At 40.6% G+C, this 24540-nt stretch overlaps 1 protein-coding gene across 1 annotated transcript in view; it reads right to left on the reverse strand.

The window, feature by feature from the left end:
• Positions 1-24540, reverse strand: part of CDH4 (cadherin 4) — a 466125-nt gene that overhangs the window by 156916 nt on the left and 284669 nt on the right. Inside the window, exon 4 of the mRNA XM_074843142.1 lies at positions 10779-10955. Within this exon, the coding sequence (XP_074699243.1) occupies positions 10779-10955 (177 nt within the window). The remainder of the gene's footprint in view (positions 1-10778; positions 10956-24540) is intronic.

Below are 24540 nucleotides of genomic sequence, written 5' to 3' on the forward strand. Positions count from 1 at the left end.
GTCAGAAACACTGCCTTTTAGCTGCACACTTTCCACAGTGACTTGGAAATACACCAAATTGGCTATTGCCACTGAATTTTTTGTAGTCTTGTAGCACTGGGGGCACTGCAGCTCCACCTCTTCCCCCGGAGGAGTTTCATCAGCAGAGGGGGCTGCTGGAGGACCATGGATTGCCAGTTCCTCTAAGGGGGCAAACCATGAGTCCTATGTCCAGTCTTTTCACAACACAATGTGTGCCTTTCATTTTTTGGACACAAACAAGCAGCCTGAATGGCCTTTCTCCTTCCTTAAACTGCCCCATTTTTTACAACAATAAAATTAGCTTATTTGCTTAAATAAATCTTATAGCTCTTAAAGCCCTGAAGCACAAATCAAACAAATAAGTCAACTGCAAAACAGCCTGAAAGGGCTATAAACCCAAGCACAGATGCAAAAGCCTCCTCAGGTCATGTAGTGTTTTGATTAAAATGAGCGGAGATCACAAGTGAAAACAGGAGGCAGGAAGGTGAACTGTCCCAGCAATGCCTGCCAGCACTATGGCATTTAAGGCTCTGTTAATATTTACACTAGAAACTTTTGGTTTTAGGGGTTTATAACTTGAGTCACAGAGGTTTAGTCCTGGTGTCCAAAACCGAGTCCCCAGAGTGGAATCACTCACGTAAAGCTTTGCAAGGGGAGGGCATGCCCAGGTGGTTTGTTACGACACGGTTGAATACTCTGCATGACTTTTTTCCCAGCTTTATCTCATATAAATTCATATATATACACACACACATACACATCCCAGAAACCATGCACAGACATAAGGCAGGGAAGAGACCCCTTTATATATCTTACATTAAAGTTTTCTAAAACATCATCTTACTGGAATAATAGCCCATACTGAGTCCTCATCCCCCAGCTGCTATCCCTCCGCCTGCCTGTGGACATCCAGGAATAATGAGGGATGAAGCACAACCCCACGCAGCGCAGGGCTTCGCCTGGGCCACGTGAGGCTGGGTGCACGCTCAGCTGCCCTCCAGCAACTCGAAACAACACCACAAGCCACACCAAATCCTCATTTCCACTAGCAAGCTAGCTTGCTCTTTTTCACATAGGACACTTGAGCTTTGGCCAGGGCAGCTTTCTTTGCTTTTCCCTCCAGCCACTTCTAGCTGAGCCCTGCACCATACTCTGAAATGTCACTCACCTTGAAGTCCTTCACCAGCACATCTCCCTCATCCTTAATGAAGCATAAACAGCCCCTGCTCTTCCTAGAGGCTTTTTCCACAGATTACCCACAGTCAGGGTCAGCTGCAGTCAAACACATCTCATTTCTCCACAGAGAGGAAGACAAAACCTTCTACACCTGTGACCAAACACCCGTTTCTCTTAAGGGTTGAGCTCAAGCTGCCCAGCTGCTGCAGGGGCTTTTAGAGGATGTATGAATCTCTGTTGGTTCATGGAGGGAAAAGAAATTCAGCTCTCTTTCTCTACCTAGTGCAAAAAATACGAAACCAAGATCTACTGTCTGACTTCTCAGGGCAGGCTGCTGGCTTGGTGTCTGTTAGGAAAAAAGGAATATGCTTGCATGACATATGCAAAGGCTTGGATGTTGTGTGTACATCTGGAAGTGTGGTCTCTGTATGCCTGCAGGACATGCAGAGAAATGTAAATAAAATAAAAAAAAAAAAAAACTATAAGCATGGCCAAAGAGGTTGGTACTGCATAACGCTGAATGCTTGGTCATAATCCAGTAAGGCACTATGCACGTCCTTAGTTTCCAGTCACTGAACAGACTCAGAAAAGCCACTGGAGCTACTTAAAGGCTCAAATTTAGGCACGTACTTAAAATCTCTGCTGAACAAGGGCCAAAATGTTTAGTTCCATCTGCAGATACCCAAACTGCCTTGGGCAAAATGTTTCCCTTAATATAATCCAAGGTTTTGTTTGTTTGTTTTTAAGTTGTCTAACTGTTCGGATAGGAGGAAAATGTCCTTTAAATTAAGGAAATTAGCAACAAATATGAATGTTATTAAAAATCTGGTAATTATTAAAAATATGGTAAGAGCTATGGGAAAGAACAAATTGCAAAGAAATGGGGCCTTTAATGAAACTGTGGTAAACTGCTGCACATCCACTCTTTGCTGCCCTGTCATCTAACCATGGCTTACACCTCTCATCAGTCTGCATTAGAGACAGCTGAGAAAGGATTTAGATGGTGACACCTTCATCACTGAAAATCTCAGCAGTTATAAATAAAACAATTAACTGCAGCACTGAAAGCTTAAAATTAGCCCAAGAGTAAATTCTCTGAAATCTTAAAAGCTGACATCTGAAATTCCAGGGTGCTGAATTTAATTCTTCAGTGGTGCAGACTAGGAAGAACATATGCAATAGTAAGGAAAGAATAAGCGTGGATGGGTTTTTTGCTTCCTATCTCATTCCAGCCTGATACAGTGAATTTCAGCAACAGTCTAGCTGTCAAGGTTATATCTGCACCATCATTCTGCAAATCCAAACTCACACCCACACAGTGCCACTGTGTCTTTGGGACTCCATTTCAACTCATCAAGGAAGCCAAGTCCCACAGTAACCTATTACTAATGTGGGTGATGAGTGTTAAATAATGAACTACTGCAGCAAACAGGCAGATTGCAAGTTCTTTGTCTCTGTTCGTGTCTCAGCTTTTTTTCATTATTACTATTTTTCTTTCGAAAAGCATGAGCAAAACTAAAGCTTTTTTCCTAAGCAAATTAACCCACTGTTTTTGTGTACACTCTGTCTTTACAGATTTTCAATAGCTTTCATGAGCTGTGTACATTAGCTCTGACTATGCCTTCCTGTCTTTGCCTCTACACATAATGACAGCCATACTGAGCGGCTATTACAGTTATCTCACTTTCTGGAGACGATGGGGATGTAATGATATGTTGCAATATGTGCAATGGGGTATTACAGCTAAATACTCTTTGGAGTGATTGATGAACTATTTTGCAGTATGCCTGGTACAACAGTTCAAGGCGAGGGGTACTTATCCTTCTGTGCTTCCTACATTTCCTGCTCCCGAGGTGAACTTGGAGCAGGAGCTAAAAGGTAAGGGCTGGATGGGGGTGGTGGTGGAAGAATCGACTGAGACCCTCCAGAGGAAGGGACCTGCTGCTTAGTCCCTGGATCGTGGTGGACAAACACTTTTGAATCACTGTAAAAACAAGCCTTACATTAGCAGAACCAATGCACAGATGCAGCAGCTGAACTCAGACACGAAATGAAGCGACTGAATATAACCATCAACAAAAGATATTTGAATACTCGATAAAACCCGAGTCCATTATGAGATTCTTCAGATAACCCAAGGACAGGCCCAGATGCCGGTAACCGGAGAGTGCTGCTCATGGCCATGGCAACAGCTCTGTGGTCTCGACCAGAGTCACTCATCTTTTCTGCCTCGGTTTCTCATTTGCGAAAGACAGACAATCCTCACTTATGCAAACAGGTTGAAAAGATCAGATCCTGTATGGAAAAATACCTAAGCAGAGACTGTACAGATCTAACTTACAATTTTTATTTAACAAGTAGCAGTTGGTGGTAGGGTCACAAATATCTGCAGTATACCGCACTCCACTGCCTCACAGGGAGGCTGGAAAGACTGCAAAACAGTTTAAAATACCGTACATAAGGTCAGACCAAAGGTCTGTTATCCCAGTACCCTCTTGTTTTGACTCACTGCACCCCAGATTTTTGCTGTCCTTCATTCTCCCTAACTTCTCTGTTTTTCATGCTTGCAAGATCGGTAGCTACACGATGACTTTCCTTTCTAGGGATGTATTAGCACAAGTCTGACCAGGATTAGTACCACCAGTAGGTCATCATCCAGGTACATGGATATAACTTTTAAGACACGAAGTGTCAAGCACAAAGCTGATCCTGTAATGATGGCACCTGGACCCTGACCTGACTTTAACCCATACTATAAACAATCAACCAAAAAAGTAACTTCCTGAGATTCTGCTTAAACTTGAAGAAAATCAGAAATATTATCAATTAATTTTGAGACTTCTGAAATTTCATGCTGATACTTCCCAATCAGAGTGGGAGAAGTCTCATTGCTGCCAATGGCTTCTGAGAATCTCAGTGGGAAATTAAAAGTTGGTTGCATTTCCTTCATGTAACTGGGACTAGATGTAATGGAAATTTATCACATCTAAATCACAGGGCATTTTATGATTTAGTGTTTTTTTTATTATTCAGTGGGGCTTTTTTCCCACTCATGTTACTATTTGCAAAGCATCCTGGAAAATGGCAAAATCTCAAGGACAGTACTTTCAGCTGAACTGGGCAATGGGAGTCCTTGATATTTGTCTGCAAAGTGTCAATCACCTTAAAATCCCAACCTCACTTATGATGGTTCTCCTTGAGTAAGTAACAAGGCTGGGCTGGCAAAATGAAATTCCTCAGTAATACACCGACAAACTCAGAACCACAAAGCACCAAATTCCCCTTCAGTCTGGATTTGAATGCATAAATAAACAAGGTTCTTGCATTTATTTCTGCTAGAAGATTGTATTATTCCATTCTGCAATTATGGAAAAATGCAGAGCACAGGCAAGATTTAGTGTCTGAGTTTTTGCTGCAAGACTTATGTCAGTAGAAAGGCATTTGTGCTCTTGGGAATCAAAGTGAGATTCACCCATTTGTGGCAGGTGTTTTAAGCACTCAGCCTAACAATCTACCCACGCATGGCACTACAGCAATTCAACGACTAAATTAAATCTCTGAATATTAAATTAATGATGGAAATCTAAAATATTAATATATTCTAATTGAATATTCTCCGATAAATTATCTAGGCATTCTCAGCAATTTGATTTTACTTTCATTTCTTAAGGAACTTTCAGCTGCATAAATACAGCTATTAAAGCAATTCAAAAAGGGAACATTTTCTGCTCAGACAAGAGAACTCTAAACACAAAGAATCTAAAAATTTCTTTCATATGATTGATTAAATCATAGAGCCCAAGACAGCTGAATCATTAAATGACTGCTTTCCTTCAGTCCCTCTGGCTTTAGCAAGGACAATATAAATTCCCCATGGGTCTGAATACAAGGAAATACAATATGTATAATTACAGTATAGGCTTGAATGCTGTTGTAAGAGAATTTCAAATGGAGCATTTATGCTGTAGCTGCACTTTTCAATCCATAATGCTGTATGTGCGTGTGCATGTAAAGCCCACAAAGCACTGGGCATCTGCTTTCTTCGACCTAGATTCCCAAATGGAATACACTGGTGTAGCCCCACCAGCTTTGGCAGGGATGCATGAATTTACATCAGGATCTGGCCTTCTATTTCTGTGAAATGCTGGAGATTAAGAATGACATCTTCATACGCCAGGGAGAATGCAAACAAAGGAATGTAGTTTGAGGAATATATATATATATAGTGTGGTATATATTTAGGAATCTGCTTTAAACTGCACGTTTACAAGAAATTTCAAATGGACATTTCAAGAAGGTAGCGATGTGTCATATTTCCCTTGCTCCGTTCATTCCAAGTGTGCTGAGTCCTGGGTTGGTAACACACACACACGCAGAAGACAGATCAATACCAGAGCCAAGACCATAGCAACAGGAACGCTTAATGAATCATTTTCCTGTTAATCTTTCTCTCTTTGGTGTCAGGTTGGTTTGTGGCGTGAAATCACAGTCAAGAGCTAAAAGCTGTTGCAATCTACATCCTTTAACCAGCTTTCAAAGAAAGGCTGTGCCTCTTCAGAGCAATACAACATGTATAATGTCCCATTTCCTCTCCAGCCTCTGGACTTGCTCCTTCTTATCTCTGTCACAATAAAGACCAAATCGCCTAATTTCTGAATTTCAGCTGGTGATGCTCACAGGGGTACCAAAGACAAGACGTACTGAAAGCCTGAACTGGAATTATTTTTATTTTTTTTTTTTTTTTGTGGTTGGTAAGGCAAAAGAAACACCTGTTCCCGTGAAGAACAAGGAAGATCTAGGCCCATTTGTAATCAAGGCTGTCTGCATGTCTCTCAGGAAAAGTAAGGTCTGATGTCCTTTGGGAAGCATTTGCAAGGCCTTTTCTCAACAAACCTTCTCTCACCACAGACAGATGCCATCTGTCTTGCAGCTGGGAGTTAATGGATTCTGAACTGCCAATTTCACAGCAGTAAGCAACGTGGTTGATAGAGGAGACATGAGGATTTCCTACAATAAAACTATTTAAAACAATGCAAAGGTGCATGCTGAAATAGTCATGATGAGCAAAGAAATGGCAATATTGAGGGCTGATGGTCCAGGCTGGCAGGGATTTCACAGCTCAGTATACCTCAAGTGTATCTCCAACCCTGGGATTTTAGATTTTTGGAGAACTACCCCACTACATCTATTTCCTGTGCCACGATGGGCTACAGCACACAAATAGGCTGTGGAGCACTTGAGCGTGCTATCAACTTTTCTCATATTAAGTATCCAATTTCATTGTATAGCTTAACGTGTACTAAACCCACCCATGAGTCCACTGCGGGGTTTTCTAGTGTGCTAAGAAGAGCTCTCTGCTCCATTAACATGCACCGTGCCGCACGAAACCCAACCAATCAACAACGCCGCTGCTAAGAAGCAACGCAAGAGTCTTCAGGTATATTATATTCTGCCAACTTTCCAAACCACTTCAGGACTTTCTGATTAAATTTACATAAAATGCATCCTTCCCTCTTATTCCCTGTTATACACATTAGATTATTTCTAGTATTCTCGTGTCTGAGATTACCAGCGCTTGGATATGAGAGAGCATGCTGTGCCTGTAGCATGCAATCAGGGCAGTTTGTAAGAGCACCAAGATCCTGTCTTGGTCATCCTCAGTGGATTTTCATGCAGGTGTAATGAGAATGAATAAGCTGTTTATCATAAGTGATCTAATGGGCAAATACCATATTTTTCAGTTCCAAATTTAATAAAGGCAAACTGGAAAAATTAGGGTCTATGCAGATTGAGTTAGAGGCAGGCGGATCATAAGAGCTCTAGAAAGGTCCTGGAGATGAAGTTGGAAGTTTGGAGCATTCAGAAGTGTGAATACAGTTGCAGTGGCTGATAAAGAAGCCCGTTATCTAACCACGCCATGACCAAAGGCTTGTCCTGCACAAACCATTGGCCTTTTAAATGAATGATTTTCATGCAGCCCAATGAGATGGGTCAAGACTTCAGCCTTGACACCTGACTCGAGATTCCTGTTAGAAGCAGCTGGAGACTTGCATGTGGATCCAAAACTGAGATGCTTTTTGAAGTTCAATAAAGGATGAAATAGAAGATTAACTAATAGAAAATTAGATAATAGATAATTAAGAATTAGCTACACATGTAGCTAAAAAGTATGAGTCACCGAAAATAGATGGTACTCAGCAAGGGCACAACTATTTAATATATTATCTTAGTTGATCAGTATGGCTGCATGAGTCATTTGCTTGGAGAAGAAGGGGGATTTCATATTGGTTTTGTATTTTTAACAGGCATTTTTAGGGACCTCATAGTTATAATAATGAGAATACCTGACAATTAGTAATGAAATTATCCTCACTACAGTAAAATATTTCACAGCATGTAAAATATTATTCCTAACACAAAGGTGGAAGTGAAGCACAAGGAAATTAAACCTAAGATTTTCATAAATGTTTGCAAAATAAATAGGCATATGTCAATAAAATTTGATAACTGTTTTCTCAGCTCAAAGACAAAACCAAATCTGCAAAACATTTTTTATACCAATAAAAATGATTTTTAGCTTATGTCAGATGTTTATTTAAACTCTTTGAAGAATAAGTACTTTTTTTCAGCAGCCAAAACTAATCAGAAATTCCTATTATTATTTTTTACATATTATTTTTCTGAACTATATTTCCCAGTTAGTGTGGTTGATGCATATGAACAGACACGGATGTTCCTTTGAAAGAAAAAACACTGTAATTAACAGAGGGTTTTTTTGGCAGGGATAATGTTGTGACGTCTTCCTTTTTTCTTTTTTCTAAAAACTTTTTCATTTAATGTATTTTATCAGAATGAAATGGTTTAATGAGCAGAGAATTACAGTTGATCCCAGCTGAACCAGATAGGGCTGCATTTCGAGGTATTCGGCTCCCATCAAGCTGCATTCACCTTTGCTATGATTTAAACTTCATTCAGGCACAGCCTTGCTAAAAATACTGACAAGTAACTAATCAACTTCCATAAAATGGAATTTTTACCTTCACAATAGGAAGCAGGAGTAGGAGGCAACCTGAAAGATTTGCCTATGCATTTCAAATTAGTCTGACCTGTAAAAACGCAAACAGCAAGTGGTACTATGAAAATGTACTTCTGGTAGGGCTTTTTGGTTTTTTAATATTCAGATTTTTCATACCATTCCTTCCTTTCCTTGAAGGTAACCAGAACCAAACATAGCATAATGGAGGGACTGGTTACCATTAGTTATACCTACAAAATGTAAGCTCAAGCAGGGTTCTCTGGACCAAAAAAAGTTCAGTGTCCAGGAACTAGTGTTAGGTTTGAACACGTGATATAAAGTAGCAGAGAAAACTGCGACAGACTTCCTTCTGTACAAATGGGATTGGAGCTGTAACTTCATGTGTACTTCTAACTCCAGTTTGTGAGCAGATGGACACAAAAATATTCAGTGCCCAGTGAGCAAAAGCATGGGAAATCAGATCAAAACTGTTACCTAGATCTAGGAGACAGCAGAATGCTCCAGGGCAATCTGAAGATTACGTGGATGGAAATAGTCAGGTAGTGCTGGTCTTTGAAGACATTGATTTGCCCTATTCTGGATAATTAAAGAGCAAAGTCTAAGAAGGGAAGCTGTAACTCCCGCTAGGAATCACCCAAGCTTCATGTTCAGGGGCCAGCAACCAGGCCAGATGCTGCAGATGAGCAGAAACGCAACCCAAGCCTGAAACATCAGGGGTCTCATGCTTAATCAAGTTGCACTCCTTGTACCATCTTCCCTGTCATTCCTATACCTTCTGTATGTCAGGTGAAAAGGAAAGCAGCCCTTTGTAAGCCATTTCTTTCCTTCCCACACCACTTTTTCAAGTGTCTCCTCTAGCATCTGTATTTAAAAACCGCAATGGAATATATTGCTGAAAACCTGGGAGCGCTGTGTTTCCATTAGCTAGGTTATCTTTCCAAGGTTACTGGTAGTTTAAGTGATGAATATCAATTCTTCTGTACCTATATAAAATTTATTATTTGTCACTTTCATTAATGCTGGAGTTTTGCATTCTTGAGTCCTTCTACTTCATCACCAGGCTGCAGGGGGGAAAAGTGCCACAGAGATTTCAGTCTTTATAAATCAACAAATTTGCCGTGGTAAGCTGGTGCCAAGTTGTCCTCTCGCTGTGTAGTCAAAGCTCAAAAGAAATCAGCAGGGAGTGGGACAGGGTGTAAGTTCATTTTGCAAGTACTCTGCTTATTTTTCATAGGAATTCAGAAACTAATCTAAATTATTAATGTGATTTGGGAAGATATTTTTGACATATCAGGTTATTCTCCTCTTCAGACATTTCTTTAACTTAGCAGGACAACACATTCATGGGTCACTCCATACCCAGCACTGGCTCACCACACAAAGACTACTTGTCTTCCTTCCTTGTTTTTCCAGAACAGACATAAAAACATTTGCCACCCGCTACTTTTTTATTCCTTGTCGTACTCGTACTTCCCTAATTGCACAAAGAAATGACATCAACAATTCAAGTTTACCCAACACTTGGTGAATTGGAAACATGCACCTTCAGTCACTGTGTGACTCACTGCAAAGTTCACCTGAACTTCTAAAGGACTCAGCAAGTTCCTTTCTTCCTCCCAGACAGGGGCTGCACAGAACAGTATCAGCTAATCAGTGTGAAACAGGTAATGATGACAACTCACTTGAATCCAGGCACTGTTTCAAGCTGACTAGGTGAACTTCCTGAGAAGGGATGCCAATGACACATCACTGTTGCTCAAAATAAGTTCTGAAATTTTATAATTGTCACCATTTTCTTCCAAGGGAAGAGTTGAAAAAGTCTGCCAGGGAATTCTTTTTTTACAGCTAATCTTTCTACTGCTCCAAAAACTGAAACCAGCACTCGCAAGAGGAATAGCAACATGTATTTGTATTTTGCTAACACTTATCAACAGCAATAACATATCAACCAAATGTGTCTGTCAAAGGCCCCTTTCCCTTCTTTTTCTTTTCCTGTCATCCAATAATCATCACAGAAAACCACATGGGTAAACTTGATCTCAGAGATCATCCTTGTAAAGAAAGAAACTAGCAACATACAGAGGATGAGGGATCCATCTGGAGTGGCGGCAGGCAGCCAACCTCCTCGAGCCCCACCACGCATCTGTACTCCGGCTCTGCGAAGGAAGGGAAGGAGGCAGCACCCCCTTGTCGCTGGGTGTCACCAAGCCCAGCTTTACACCTGCAGCCTTTTTCTGGATGAGAGCGTGGGCAAAGTGCCATCTTGGCAGCAACGCCAGCATCTCTTGAGGGACTGGCTGGAAGGAGGCGATTAGGCTGCCGTTCAGCTGGGGGAGGGAAAACTGGGGCAAGTCACTTTGGAAAAGAAGCATTTGAGCAGTGTGTAAAAGGCAACTTTTCTTGCACGAGGGAGGAGGAGCAGCGAAACTGTGCTTTGAGCCAGACTTCCCATGCCATGAGCTTGGACCACACCTACTACCTTCACTAGACCCGCTGCAAGATTTACCATTACTCATTATTATTTCTGTTTCTTTTTTTAACTTACCCGAACCAGCTGCTGAGGAAAGGGTCCTCTGGAGTTTTCTGGCACGTTGATGGGTGGGATGACCCAGTCTCGCTTCTGCCGCCGCAGGCCGTTAGCGCTCTGATGCTGGCGCCACGGGAGCAGAGTGTCGCTTTGCTGCGGCGCCACTTCTCCAGCCATGGTCTTCCGTCCTTTGGGCTGTTTTGGAAATAAGGAAGCAAAACCAGTTAGCTTCTTCCTTGCTTCCTAGGACTTCTCCCAACCACGGCGCTTCCCTGCGTGCAAATGGTCACATGTAACTGTGAAAATTATTGTTATTAACATGATATATTTCTGCATCACAAAGACACAATATGCTTTACTGGCAACTCTGCTGCCACTTCATTTTCACAAATATATGGAGCTGTCACTCTCAAATCAAGATGCCTCCCAGAATATATCGTCTTCATTACACCAGCTGCAGGGAGATTTAGCAGCACATTGGAGTAAAGAAGTTTCTGCAAATTTCTAATAAATGTAACCTACCAGAACACAAAAAAAAGGGAGAGAATTCCTTTACAGCTTATGTCATGGCTCCAGTTTTATAGTACGGAGTCACCCTGCTCCTTGGCATCAGCAGGGCGACAGTAACCTGCAGTCTGTGGTTCTGCAGATGTATCCTGCCAAGCCAAACAAACCACAAGCAGAGGGAGAGTCAGCTCCATGGCTACAAAGGAGAATTAGTTCAACTTCTTAGTGCTTCATGAGGAATGACCTTTTTATAAAACCTGGGTTTTGAACACAAATCCCAAATACACATCACCCCGCACAGCCCGGGAAGTGTAACACATCTCAGTTAGCAAACAATTTTCATTATTTGGGGCGCCTTTGAATCCTTCTTTGTGATTTTTTTTTTTTTTTTAAACTACTGATTCTGCCCATGGATTCTTTGGTGCTGAACACATTAAAATGGTGTGGCATAAAAATGGAAATGGTGGGACCATGGTTTGGACTTGAAGAGTCTGGTTCATTATTAGAAAATTTCTGGTTTATAGCATGATGAATTAATGAAATGTAGATTTGGAGAGGCTCTTCAGTGAGTCCCAATACTTAAATACTCTGTGTCCTTCTCAGATTCCAGGCATTACTTCTGGAAAGTCTGCAGAAAAGGTAACTAACAAAGACAAGCTTTTTTAACCATATGGTGACCTGCACTCCCACCAGAAAATGTTTAAACTTTCATAAATCAGAAAGACTGCAAGACGCATTCTCTTCATTTGAGGTAAGATCCATCGAGAATACTATTCTCTGAATTTTAAAATTTTCAGCTGTTTTTCTCAAAAAACCTCCCACTCCAAAACCAATGCCCAAGAACACCGTACAAAAAATCATCAAAGTATTTTCTGAGGCCCCTGCAATTTTAAGCCACACTCACTTTTTGTTTTACTGCAAAGATACAAACTCAAACATCCTACAAACATTTGCAAGAAGTTATCTGTAGGCACTGATTTCAGTGGGAATCATTGCTGCAGGGTTTATAGTTTGATAAAAATCCATCTATTAGCACATTTTAGTTCTTCATCTGGAAGTGCAACAAAGCAAGAAGTCACCTCAAAACTATGTAGTATATGAAAACCAAACAGTATATGGAACTGAGTGGTGGCTCCAAAGCTGTGTGGACGTTCTGGATGCTGAGAGTTGGGCATAGCAGCAAGGAGGCCACCGTGGGTCCCATCTGTGTTACCTGTGGAGGTCAGACATCCACTGGCTGCAATGGTTGGAAGCGTTTGTGCAAAAATGCAGCTATTTTTACTGCAAATGAGCCAATTCCAGAGCTGAATTTTCAGAGAGCAGACAAATACGGTCTTTTTCAGTCACACACATAGCCACGTTTCTCCAACCCTGTCTCACACTAACTCACGCCACCAAGGTGACTGCTGTTTTGTGTTTGCCTGAACGCTGTTTTATACACCAAGCATCATCACTGAGCTGCTGCAAGATCACTACACCACTGTTCAATATTTAGATGTTGTTCTAAAAATACTCACTTAAGTGTGTAATGAACAAAGAAACAGCATCATGATGCAGCAGTGGGAGACTTTCTCAGGCTATTCGGGATACTGGCAGGTACTGTTGAGCTCATCCTTCCTATGGGATGCAATATGCTCTATCCGATAGAGTTTTCATCTGAAGAGGGTTTTATCACCAGAAAGGTATCTTTTCTGAACACTGACGAAAACAATGTTATCTAAAGAGGATACCCAGAAACGAATGTCACCATGAAATAGGACTACCAGACATGAACTACAGACAAGTAGATATCCCCCCCCTTTTTTTTAATTGGCTTGCAATTCCCAAATGGGGATCCTTTGAGAGCAGGTATTTGGATCAGTTTATATAATTGGCAAGTGAGCGTGGGGACAGATTATGAAAGGATGGTCAAATAATTTGTGCTCTGCTGAGTTTACACAGTGGAATGAGTCTGAACTAAAGACAGACTTGAGAATTAACACGAATCCCAAAGCTCCATGTATACTGAAATAATTAGTGTCAGCTCAGCAAGGCAGTACCAGCCTTTTTAGTCTTTATGAAATATTTGCTGGCAGGTGACTAGACAGTGACTAGCTTGCTTGTCACTCTTGATGATGTTTTCCTACATTAGAATAAATCATCAACATGACTCTGAATTTAGTATGTAGAATTTCAAAAGCGTCTTGCAACAACATTTTTTTTTCCCAAACAACAGCTCTTTTTTATCTTCATTTGTTGACAATGCATTCTCATGACCTTAATTTCTCTGGTGTTGTTTAAATACGTTGTACATGTTTTCTGCTGTTTAAAAGCTGTGAGACAAATGCAGTAACAAAGTCTGGTGAGCACAAATGCCAGAACTATTCAGATCTCTGACTGAAACATCCAAGAACATCTCTGGAATAACAGCAATGACTAACCGTGAGCCCCAGAAAACTCTCCTGTACTTTCGAGTTTGCAAGGATCTAAAGTTCAACACAAAAGCAGGATGTGACACCAAATTAAGTAATTATAAAATACAGCTGCCAACTCTGTTTTTGCTGAATAACAGTTTTCACTGAGATAACAACTGCTCCTTCTCTCATGGCCTTACAAGCGGCCATATGCTTTCCAGAATCTCAGGCAGACATTTTCAAAAGATAAAATATTCCTCTACCTTTTGTAGTGTCATCAGAACACAATCTGTCCATAAGCCTTCTCACAATCAAATCGAGCACCTCTAGTGCTACTGCTTTGGGGTGCTTTCCCTCTCATTGCTTTTGTGAGGTGCCATCACCCTCTTACATATGGCGAAAGGGTGACGGGCATTTGCAGTAAAAGAGATGCCAGCCCATGAAACACACGCCCAGTGGAAAATTAAATCCACTCTCCATTCTGAAAATTACACGGTGACATTTACAATTTGTTACAACAGGATCAAACACCAAACACGGAATATGTAAGTGTGGTCCTTGGCAATACACAGACAATTAAATGAGGATATAAAATAGTCAGATAATGCAGTAATTATGCCTGTCTATTACTTTAGGACATTGATAAGCTAGAGAAATACAGCTGAACCAAAACAGATTAAAACCTTCAAGTGCAAGGAGAAAAAGTGATTACAAAGTGTGGGATGAAGAAAAACAACAGGAGAAAAGACCATGCTGGGATGTAAATCTGTTATGAATTTGGATTCAGTATGATCTAATGCCTCAGTATTCATATTAGGGCAGAATGTTTCAGAGCTTGCTAATGAAGCGATGCAAAGCGTGCCGTGCGAGCTGTATTATTTAAAGCCTACATTCTGCAAACCTGGGATCAACACACAACTCGGAGTTGTCCAGTGTCTCTTCCAATGGGCTTGTAGCCCATAACTGTAACATATGTATGCCCAGTGCCAACATGGGCAAATCATAATGCAGCCACTGCACCTTCTGCTAATAAAATGCTTCTTTCTCTGTAAAGTACAACTAAAATATTTGTTGTGAGCAGCTGTAGGACAGGGGAAGAGTCTCTCAGAGACCATCCTCCCTGAGTTGGATCAGGACGTCACACTGATGAGCTGAGGATTAACTGCAGTACAGTGTGGCAGAATCTACCCTATGATTCCCCTTGTCACTCTTCTGGGTGGTTTTGGGCTATCAGTTAAAGTCAATGGAAAACATAGTGAAGTCAACTGGAAACCTTTCACTGAGATGACAGGTCAAGCTCTCGGAAAGCAACGCAAGGTTGAAGGAGGTGCAGTCTCATCTATAAGGATTGTGCAAAGATCTTTCTTCTCAAAGGCTGCTCACAGAGGGTGTAGGGCTTTCCTGAAGTCTATGTCAGTAACTTCAATGACATCTCCCAGGAGTAATTTCCAGTCCCTTTTCAGTCTAGCATTGCATTTAATGATGGTGAATACAACCTGCTACGTTCAGAAGAGGACATGTAGCTAAACCCTGAGGGACTGTCAGACTTTAAAGCTAAACAGATTTAGGAAACCTTCCTCCAAACTGGTGAGGTTGTATGGTGCTCCAACTAGCTCCATTTATACCACGGTGTTGAGAGCTCAGGGGGACTCCTTGTCTGCATTTAGCACTGGCAATAAAAGGTAAGTCACAATAGTCATCTAGCTAGTGTATAAGCTCCTGTCAGTGTTAGTCTGTGGCTTGTCGGCCTTTCATTTGTTGAGAGACTCAGACTAAACTCAACTCCTACTCACAAAAGAGGATGAAAAATAATTCATTGAAAGAACAGGACACGTGGGATCCCTGTAGCCCCTCAAGCCCTATCCTGATCGTAAATAAAAGGCTGTGAGCCACTGACTTTTCACTAGTCCACAAATAAAACCAGTGAGTGTGAAGAAATACCAGCTTTCACCTTCCGCTACACTTAGCAGTAGCCAGTCTCGCCAGCTGGCACGTCTCCCTCCCAGCCAACCTGCCTTTGATATCCGTCAGCCTCTGGCTACAGAGACATCTGGAAGTTATTATCCAGCAGAGCGTATCACAAACCCATTTACATAATATAATATCATATTTTGTGTTCCTGCTTAGCTGAACATTTTGGATCACTCTAATGTTTGGGTAAATAAGCCACCATTCTCTGCATATAAATAACAGTGCGTCTTAGGGTATGTTTGCTGGAGATTATTAATTTTATAGGGCTCAACCCACAAAACAAAACGCTCTAGATTCAGCACTAAAATATATTATTCTTGCACTTGGAATGAAAAGTACCTACAATCGGAGGAGAGATGGTAAGGCTTTTACTTTCCAAGTATCAAAATTATTTACGATTTAACCTGTGTTTTATTTATATGCCAGTCTTATTATTTTCATAGGATCTTTAACACTTCACACTAGATATTCTTCAGAAAAGAAATAATACTTGGCTCGCTTTGTTTCTAGTGTCACTCCTAGGGTTTGACTGAGGCAACGTGTTTTTAATATATTTTTATCAATACAAGGGGATACAAAGCCACCTTTAGTCCATTGCTCAAACATATTTCCCTTCATCTCCTATATCAATACGCATTTTGAAAACTGGTACAATTTTCTACCAAGGAAAAAAATCTATTTAAAAATATTTAATCTGAAGCATTTTTGCTTGTTTCCATGGTAGCTGCAGAAAGGACAGGAGAAAATGATATTTACCAAACAGAAAATAAGACAATGAAAATTTAGCTTAGTTCTTTAACAAAGGGAACATGAGAGTGCTGCAAAATAAACATTTGCATGAATTCTGTTCTAAGGAGACAACATTCTGCTGACATCAGGGACAGCAGTGGAGGACGAATGAGCCCTTTTTTCCCAAAATGCACCATTTTCCCAGTTTTTGATCTTTTAGCAGAGAGAGATATTTCATTTTGTGTTTTCATACAGTATAATGAAAGGGTTGCAGAACAAACAGCAAATTTATTTATTTTAGGGTAATTGATTCTTTTTTATTTAGGTCATTGCTGAATTTGCCAAAGTTGGAGACAGGAAAAAAAATAGTTTTAAGAAGATCAAACTTTTTACTCTAGACTTTCATTTATTACAGCCATTCTATGTGAAGGCATTCTTTAGGAACTGCACAGGTTAGGAATCCATAATCTGTTTTTCTCCTTATCCACCTTCCAGAAATCTGTTATGACTACCTATATTAGCTCTATTTACTAATAGTTCTAAGCTGTGGTAAATTTAATCAAAGATAGCTTCACGTCATGTCCCATTACCATCATGGCACAAATTGCTGTTCATGAATGATTTGTGTCAAAGGGCTCTGAAAAACTAGTGGTTTAGCAGCAAGATGTTCCAATGTGCACAGTTCTTCAGCAGGGGCATTAAATTAATGTGTTTGCAGAGAAGCCACTAATTGACAATGAGACGTGATTTTGGCAGTAGACTTCCACTTTAAAGATAATGAACAGTGTTCAGATACAGAGAAGAACCCCCTCTGCTCCTAAAACTATACTAATAATTTCTGGTATAAACAGGAGTAGAGGGAACCAATCCTGACATGATATTTCAAGTGCCAAATCAAGCTGTTTGATCATCACGACTTACAAAAGCAAACAGTGGAATCTCAGCGTTTGTGACCTTTATCAAATCTGGCTACATACAGTCAGGAATGTTATGTTTGGTTAGGAACTCATTAAACAAAATTACCTCTCCATTTATAGAAACCATACAATTACAGTATAAAACATTTTAATTAAATCAGCTAGTTAAGCAAAAATTCATTACTTTTTTTTTTTTTTTTTTATCAGCTAGCAGTGGGGCTGCATAGAACAGTTCACATTAGAGTCAATTAGTAAGAAAAATTGTCAGATTTGGCAAGTGCATGAGCTTCCAGAACACATCAGCTGACAGGGAAGAAAAAGTTTGACTAAAATCTAACAGAGTTACTGCCCCCAGAGGAGAAGGACGAGCCATGTAAAACGCACACACATGCATCAGCCATGCCAAATGCCCCTCTCTTCCAAGGAGTCTGTGTCAAAGCTGAGCAACCGCCTGTATGTGCACTGTTCCTTGTTAGCTGAAAAATGAGACATGCCTGCAAATTTAAGGTTGTTAGGTATCTGGCTGGCTTTGCAGGCTTTGGCAAATTTTATCCGATATAACTAATAAAATGTGATCAGTGTGACTGAGGAATCAAAATGTTCCTTAGTTTTGTAGGGCTGCAAAGCAAGAAAAAAGCTGAAGAAGAATAACAAGTATTTTTAAATAGGGAGAACACAACACTGGCTTGTAAGTCAGGCAGGAGAAAATCCTTTCTTCACAAAAGATGCGGCAGGGCTCTTAGTGGGCAACTGTAATTAAATGCTAAGTTAAGTCCGGACTCCAGAGAAGAGAGACACCCACTAGCTCTGGGCATAACCCACAAGTTGCCACAGAAGATGCTTATTTAAAAAAATAAATACAATTTATTTGCTTTGATCAGAAAACTAAGAACGTTAGTGGCTCAGATAAGGACCTTGTAGACACAGACTGCAGCGAACATGCAAGTTCGCACCTTGAGCCAGAACATGGCTTTTCAGGTGGCTGCTCACCGGGTGACCCCGCTGGGACAGAAGATGTTGATTTCCCAGTACAATTTAATTGAAATTCAGAAATCACCTGAACTCACCCGCACCTTCTGTTTGCCTAAACGTTTGGCAAATTGTCACTGTTTTAAGTTGAAATCTGGTAAGTCACCAGAGCACTTCAATATGCTTTGCTTTTGTACTAGAAGAGTAAGGACACCTGCAGGCTCACGTTCATTACTGATCAGACATGAAATGCGAAAGGTATCTCTAAGGTGAGGGAAGTTTCGGCTGGGGTGGAGAGGCAGAGCTGTGTTGGAACCTATTCTGTGGTACCACACCACAGTGATGATTAGAGGTATCTTCTGGACCGCGCACCGCTTTCAAGTTTTCAAATGATGTTCTTCCTCCTCCATTCTCTGGAAGAATCACATACCAAATCTACCTGCCTTTGGAGGAATCTTTTATGGTTCTCACAGGTTTCAAGCACCTGTGATACTCTTGTCATTGTCAGGCTCTGAATATTGCAAGAACCTTCACTGAACAGACGAAGATGACATCATCCACAAAGCACAGCTCTCGATGTACTTTTCTCTCTCATTTTAAGGCTTGAACATCTTATCCCAACATGAAAAGTTCTGATGAGGCTGTTTCCTTGTAAAGCTTCCCACATCAACTTGACCTTTTCACTTTCCCTTTGTACGATCTAATCTTGCAGTGCTTCTTAGGTAGGATTGTTTAAGAAACATCTAAATTACTGTTGTACTCTACCTTCTAGTGTTTACAAAAAGACATTTCTATCTTCAAGTTAATGTCATTCTCATAATTGGAAGAAGCCACACACAATGGCTTCAGAACTACAAGTACTTCTCAAGAGCATGGCTATTAAATTACAGAATACTTGTTACCTGTTCAGATACCTACAGGACAGGAATAAAGGTGGAAGATCTCATCATATACTATACAGTAAAAACTGCTACTGCAGCTTCATAGCCTCTCAGTTGTTCTGCACATATCTTGTGGAGAAAAATGTATGAAATATCTGGACTAGCAAGCTGAGTTCTTCCACCAAGATAAAACTTCTAACAAGTAATTTGACATATGGTTCCCAACCACATTTCTTTTGCTTCTAGAACTCAGCCTACTACAATTGTTCTTCACCACAGAAAGAAGCAGGAGCAAATCCACCCCTTAACAAGCCAGTGAAAAATTTTAATCTCATTTTATTTTTCTAAAGCCATGAGGTTCCAAAGATACATGAATTAAAATAATCATAATGAATTAAATGTAACAATATTCCTTCTCTTCATAATGTTTGCAAGTAAAAAGATCACAAGATATTTAAGAGATCACAAGCACCACTGCTACTTTAGCACAAAGCAGAGTAATTCATTCTGGTACTTCTCCCCAGTGCCAGCGTGCGAGTTTGCCCTTTCAAGTTATCCTTTGGTTATTTCAAGAGGCTCTTGAGAAAAGGCTGTTCATCTTTTATTCCCCAATTCTGCAGCGCACCTAAGCAAATGCTTAAATTTGAACATGCGAACACGTTCATCTTCTCTCCATTTGCATGACGAAATTTAGGCGTGTGTTTAAATGCTTTGCTGGATGGGGACAGTTCCAAATCCCACTCCTCGCTGGGAGTAACGACAGCGTGCCCAGCCCAGCCTGCCCCGCTGGACACCCACACTGGGCTGGCTCTTCTCGCTGCTCTGGCCAGCAGGTGCGATGCAGCTGCACTACCACGGACCACGGCCAGCGAGCAAGGACCTGGCCTCCAGAGGCTGGGAGGAACCGAAGCCCTTCCTCACCCTGACTGTGTAACTACCAAGCTGTCTCAGCTCGCTGGGCTAAAGAAAAGGTAGGTGGACACTCACAGCCCTAGAAAAAGATCTATTCTAATGGATGTGCCTACCTGAAGCAATTTTTGTCTTTACTCAACTTCACATTTACACGCAACTGTCAATGGATTAACACAGCAATGAAGGTTTTTTTTAGGAAATTCAGTTCAAAATATTTTTTGGAAGCGGCAGTCAGACTTCAGCAGTTAACAACAAAGAATATGAAACCGGAGGTCAAAGGCTTTGATCTTGCAAGGGCAAGGCACACATCACAGGCAGGCAGTACGCAGCAGTCCAAGGGTTTTGTTTTATCAGAAAAAACTTATTTCCGCGTAGGCAGTTCAATCCTCAGGACTTCTCTTTGTTTGAAGGAAGACAGATCTGGAGTGAATTTCACTTACGGATGATCTTTCTAGTACAGCTTTGAGCCTGACCCTTGGTAAGATGCTGACTACTTAAGAACTAAATGCAGCAAGTGCAGTGCTCGGAAACTTCCCATAGTGGGCTGATTTTCCAAGGCAATGAGCACCTGTATGTCATTTCTTATCTTGGCTTCAATGCAAGGCAATGTGATTCAACACACCTGAAAATCAGGCCAAGTAAGTTCACGTGTTTTCACAAACATCACTTTCATCTCATGCGACAATTAAATGCTAGATGTTCAAACTGACTTAACCATGAGGTCAGACAAGGTCACCTGATGCATCTTAATTAGACTCCCACAATTAACATGAGCAGTCTCACTGGTAACAATTACATTATAATAATTTATTAGTCATCCACTTTCTCATCTTTTTCCACTGATCTGATTTGTTAAAACTCCACACAATGTCTCACAAGCTACCTAAAGAAAACAGAAATCTCTTTATCTACCATCACCAACTGTGATCAGTCAAGGCCTTGCTTCACTGATGAAGATACAGAAATAAAAATGATGCCAGCTGCCATTTTACTGAACTTAGATACTGCCTTGGATCCCCCACAGAGATAGTCAAACAGGACAGCCCCAGTGTAATGACCTAATACTTAAAATGGGCATAAATATGGCCAGAAAAAGGCAGGATGACAAACACAGTCTCATTTCTTCAGTCGCTCTCTAGGGATAACGCAGTTTGATGGGGCAAACTCCATCACCCTGATGCCATACATAATATCTCACCTCAATGCAGGGGAAGGAAGGAAACAAATGCAGCAGCTCTTTTTCCCATTTCTTCCAGGCTCACTCACTTGAAAGTATCAGGAAGACCAGGAGCACTGGAAGCACAACTCCCACTTAAGCTGTCATTTTCTTCCATCAAGGGAAGGCTACATCTTCATCGCTTCCAGGCCTTGCGCAGAGCATCCTGGCTAGCACAATAACTGAGGTCATAAACAAGATCAGTGCTGAATAAGCCTTTCCTTGCCCAGAGACCTTTGTATTTGTGATCAGCAATAAAAGGCTGTACTGGAATTTAACACCTCAGCTGGGTAAAATGCCAGAGATGATTATTTAAAGTATTTAAATAAAAAAACCTCTGGCTGTAAGAATCAGCTTTTCACATTCATATTGTATGGCTGTGGACCTGGGTTATGAAAGAAGCCCAAAATAAGATGAGACGTAATAAAACACAAGCTGGGCTTAAGTGAGGATTGATTTCTGACAGTAGTTCTCAATGTTTTAAACACTAGCTGCATACCCATATATTTGCAAGATTTTAATTGCACCATTCCCAGCGATTTAACATTGCAAAAATTTACATACTTCCATGCTCAGAATTTGAGAAGCTAAGACAATGAGAAACTTAGGTTGACATAAACATGATTCAAAGAAAACAACACTTTTTTTCTAAAATAAGTCTCTGGCAGCAGATGAGTGGCATCCTACATGTACTGAATATATCCTATATCTCCAAGCTCTTTTGCTGTGAATTCCTTTCTATGCTGTATTTCTGTGTTCCTGATTTTAACTCATGAGGTGAGAACTACAGAGAAACAGATAAACAAATAGAGAAGAAAATTTGCCAGATATGCCTTAACATGCTGAGACACATACAAGCACTCAAAAATAAAGAACAGATCAATATGAAAGAGTGGGCCAGAACTTCAGATAGGACAAGCCAACACAGGGAGTGGAGGACGTTGATTAGCAAGGAGTGATGAGGAGGAGCTTGGACTGTACGGACACAGAGGGTAGCGTGGGAAGTGAAGCACGAATGGCTATAGATCTATCCATGTGCTTAGGAAGACTTGAGTTTCTGCAACAAAGAAACAGAGGACACTCTGAAGACTGAAGTCTTCAGCAATATCACTGTTCACATACATAATCTTCATTTTTAGACTTTCGGTTGAATCAGTATCCAAATGTTAGAAATAATAGCATGTGCTCTTAGAAAAGAAGATACTGCATTGGTAATTCCTGATTAAGTAAAGCCTGGCTTTACTTTGTTTTCTTCTGCAGCATTATCCCACTCAAGTTTCTCTTTCATAAATGCTGACACAAGCTACAAGGACTTTATATTATTTCATAAAAAACTTTTTTTTTCTTTTTGCTCTCTTTCTTTCTCTTCTTCTTTCCAAATTATACCCACAGGTCCGACTCATACTTCCAATTGCAACAACAGGTAGCCAGACAAGAACAGTAGAAGAAACTTTATCTTAAGTATTTATTGTTATGCTAGAATATCACTCAGTTTCCTCTGGGGTAATTCAGCACTCCTGTGGGAAATATGTGACCTCATTTGCATTTTCTAATTGAATTGCTATCAGGTTTCCTGCAAGACTGAACAAAAAAAGTTCCTAGAGTTACTAACATCACTTGTATTAACTAGAAAAAAGTTTACGTTCAAGTGTTTGCTGGGGAGGAGGGGAAAATGTATGCTTCATGTATCATAAAATACATTTTAAAAATATTTACCCTCTTTGCTATCATTGCATCCTACTAGCATTAAACTTTAATTCTAAGTAGTTAGAATTCTTTCATTACATTGGTTACCAGTAAAAATCGGCAGATTTGCTCACGCTATTCAGTCATCTAAAGCAATTAGCACATTTATAAGGCAAACGCTATGAAGGAAGGGAAACTCTCACTGTATTGGGTCACTCACCATTAAAATGTCAGCTTACACTGGGAGGAAGGGCACAGCTCTGGGATCTCAGGTGCAGGTACAGACACAAAACCTCTGATTTTGCAATGAACACACACTAGGGGATGGCTATCCCGAGAGGAGCCATCCTGAACTAATCTGCCACCCTGAAAGCGTGCTGGCCACCACCAAAGCTCTCCCAGACCATCACACAGATCTCCAATCTTATATATTGTGATAATAAAGGATCACAAACCCAAAGGATCATGTATCGAGAGGTTTATCCTCTGTGCCCTCCTGGGAAGTAGACCACTGCCTCCGTTTTGCAGGCAGGCTATAGGAGACCGGGTTTGCTCCCCGCAGAGTGCACCAGAAATTTGCAGCAGAGCAGAGACCTCACTTCTGGGCCCCTGCGACCTCAGCCAGTATCCCAACAACGCTGACTTATCCTGTAACATTTATTTTGTATTAACCTCCACAATAAGCCAAATGTCTAATAATGGCCATCCTAGCAGGGCTAATCATGTTTTCATGAAGCTTTAATCCATGGATAATTGTGAACTAAAATCTGATTTATCCTTTCAGAGGTGATTCAGAGGGGCAACAAATTTCCCATCACACAGTGGGGCTGCCCCAGCTGAGGGCCATCAGTCACGGAGAAGCCTACAGAAACACAGAGGACGGGTGAGCAAGGCAGGAGGACTTGTTTGTGCTGTAGGTGCCAGCAAACAGATATCAGTAGGTGTGGTAAGGCAAATTTTATGCCAATTATTTTTAATGTCTGGGAACTGTTCAGCATTTTCACAAAATCAGTCATAAATTTACAAAGTAAAATGGAAATGGATGTATATGCCAGAACAGAGAGTTAGTCTCTCTCCCTTTCTCACATCACCTCCTCCTTTCTCTCCCATATTTACTGTCTCCATATCCTGAATATACCACAACAGTCTGAAATGTCTTTAAAATAATTATGTAGCTCTGCTTGAATCATATTCTACTATACAAAACTAAATGTGAAATCTGTTTCTAGTAAAAGCATGAAATGTAGTATATTAAGGTCATGGCCTAAACCACATTGAACTGGATATTGTTAGGTTTTGGTGGTTTTTTAGCATAAACACTATTATTTTTTAAAATAATCTCATAATCATATTTATTTCTTTAGTGAACAAAGGAGTATTTTGCTTGCAAAAAGCACAAGCATTTAAATGAAACACAAGTCGGATGCCTGCTATAGGGACCCACAATAAAACTGCTTATGACCTTGTCATTAGTCTTGTTTTCCATATTTTTCCAGCCTCAAACTACACTCTAATAAGGCTTTTAGAAAGGAGGGATATGAATTTTAAAAAGCTTAGCTCTCTCTGTTTTGAACCAGAGTTCAGCTTACATTAACATTA

This window comes from Strix aluco, chromosome 17 (assembly GCF_031877795.1).
Source record: "Strix aluco isolate bStrAlu1 chromosome 17, bStrAlu1.hap1, whole genome shotgun sequence".
NCBI lineage: Eukaryota > Metazoa > Chordata > Aves > Strigiformes > Strigidae > Strix > Strix aluco.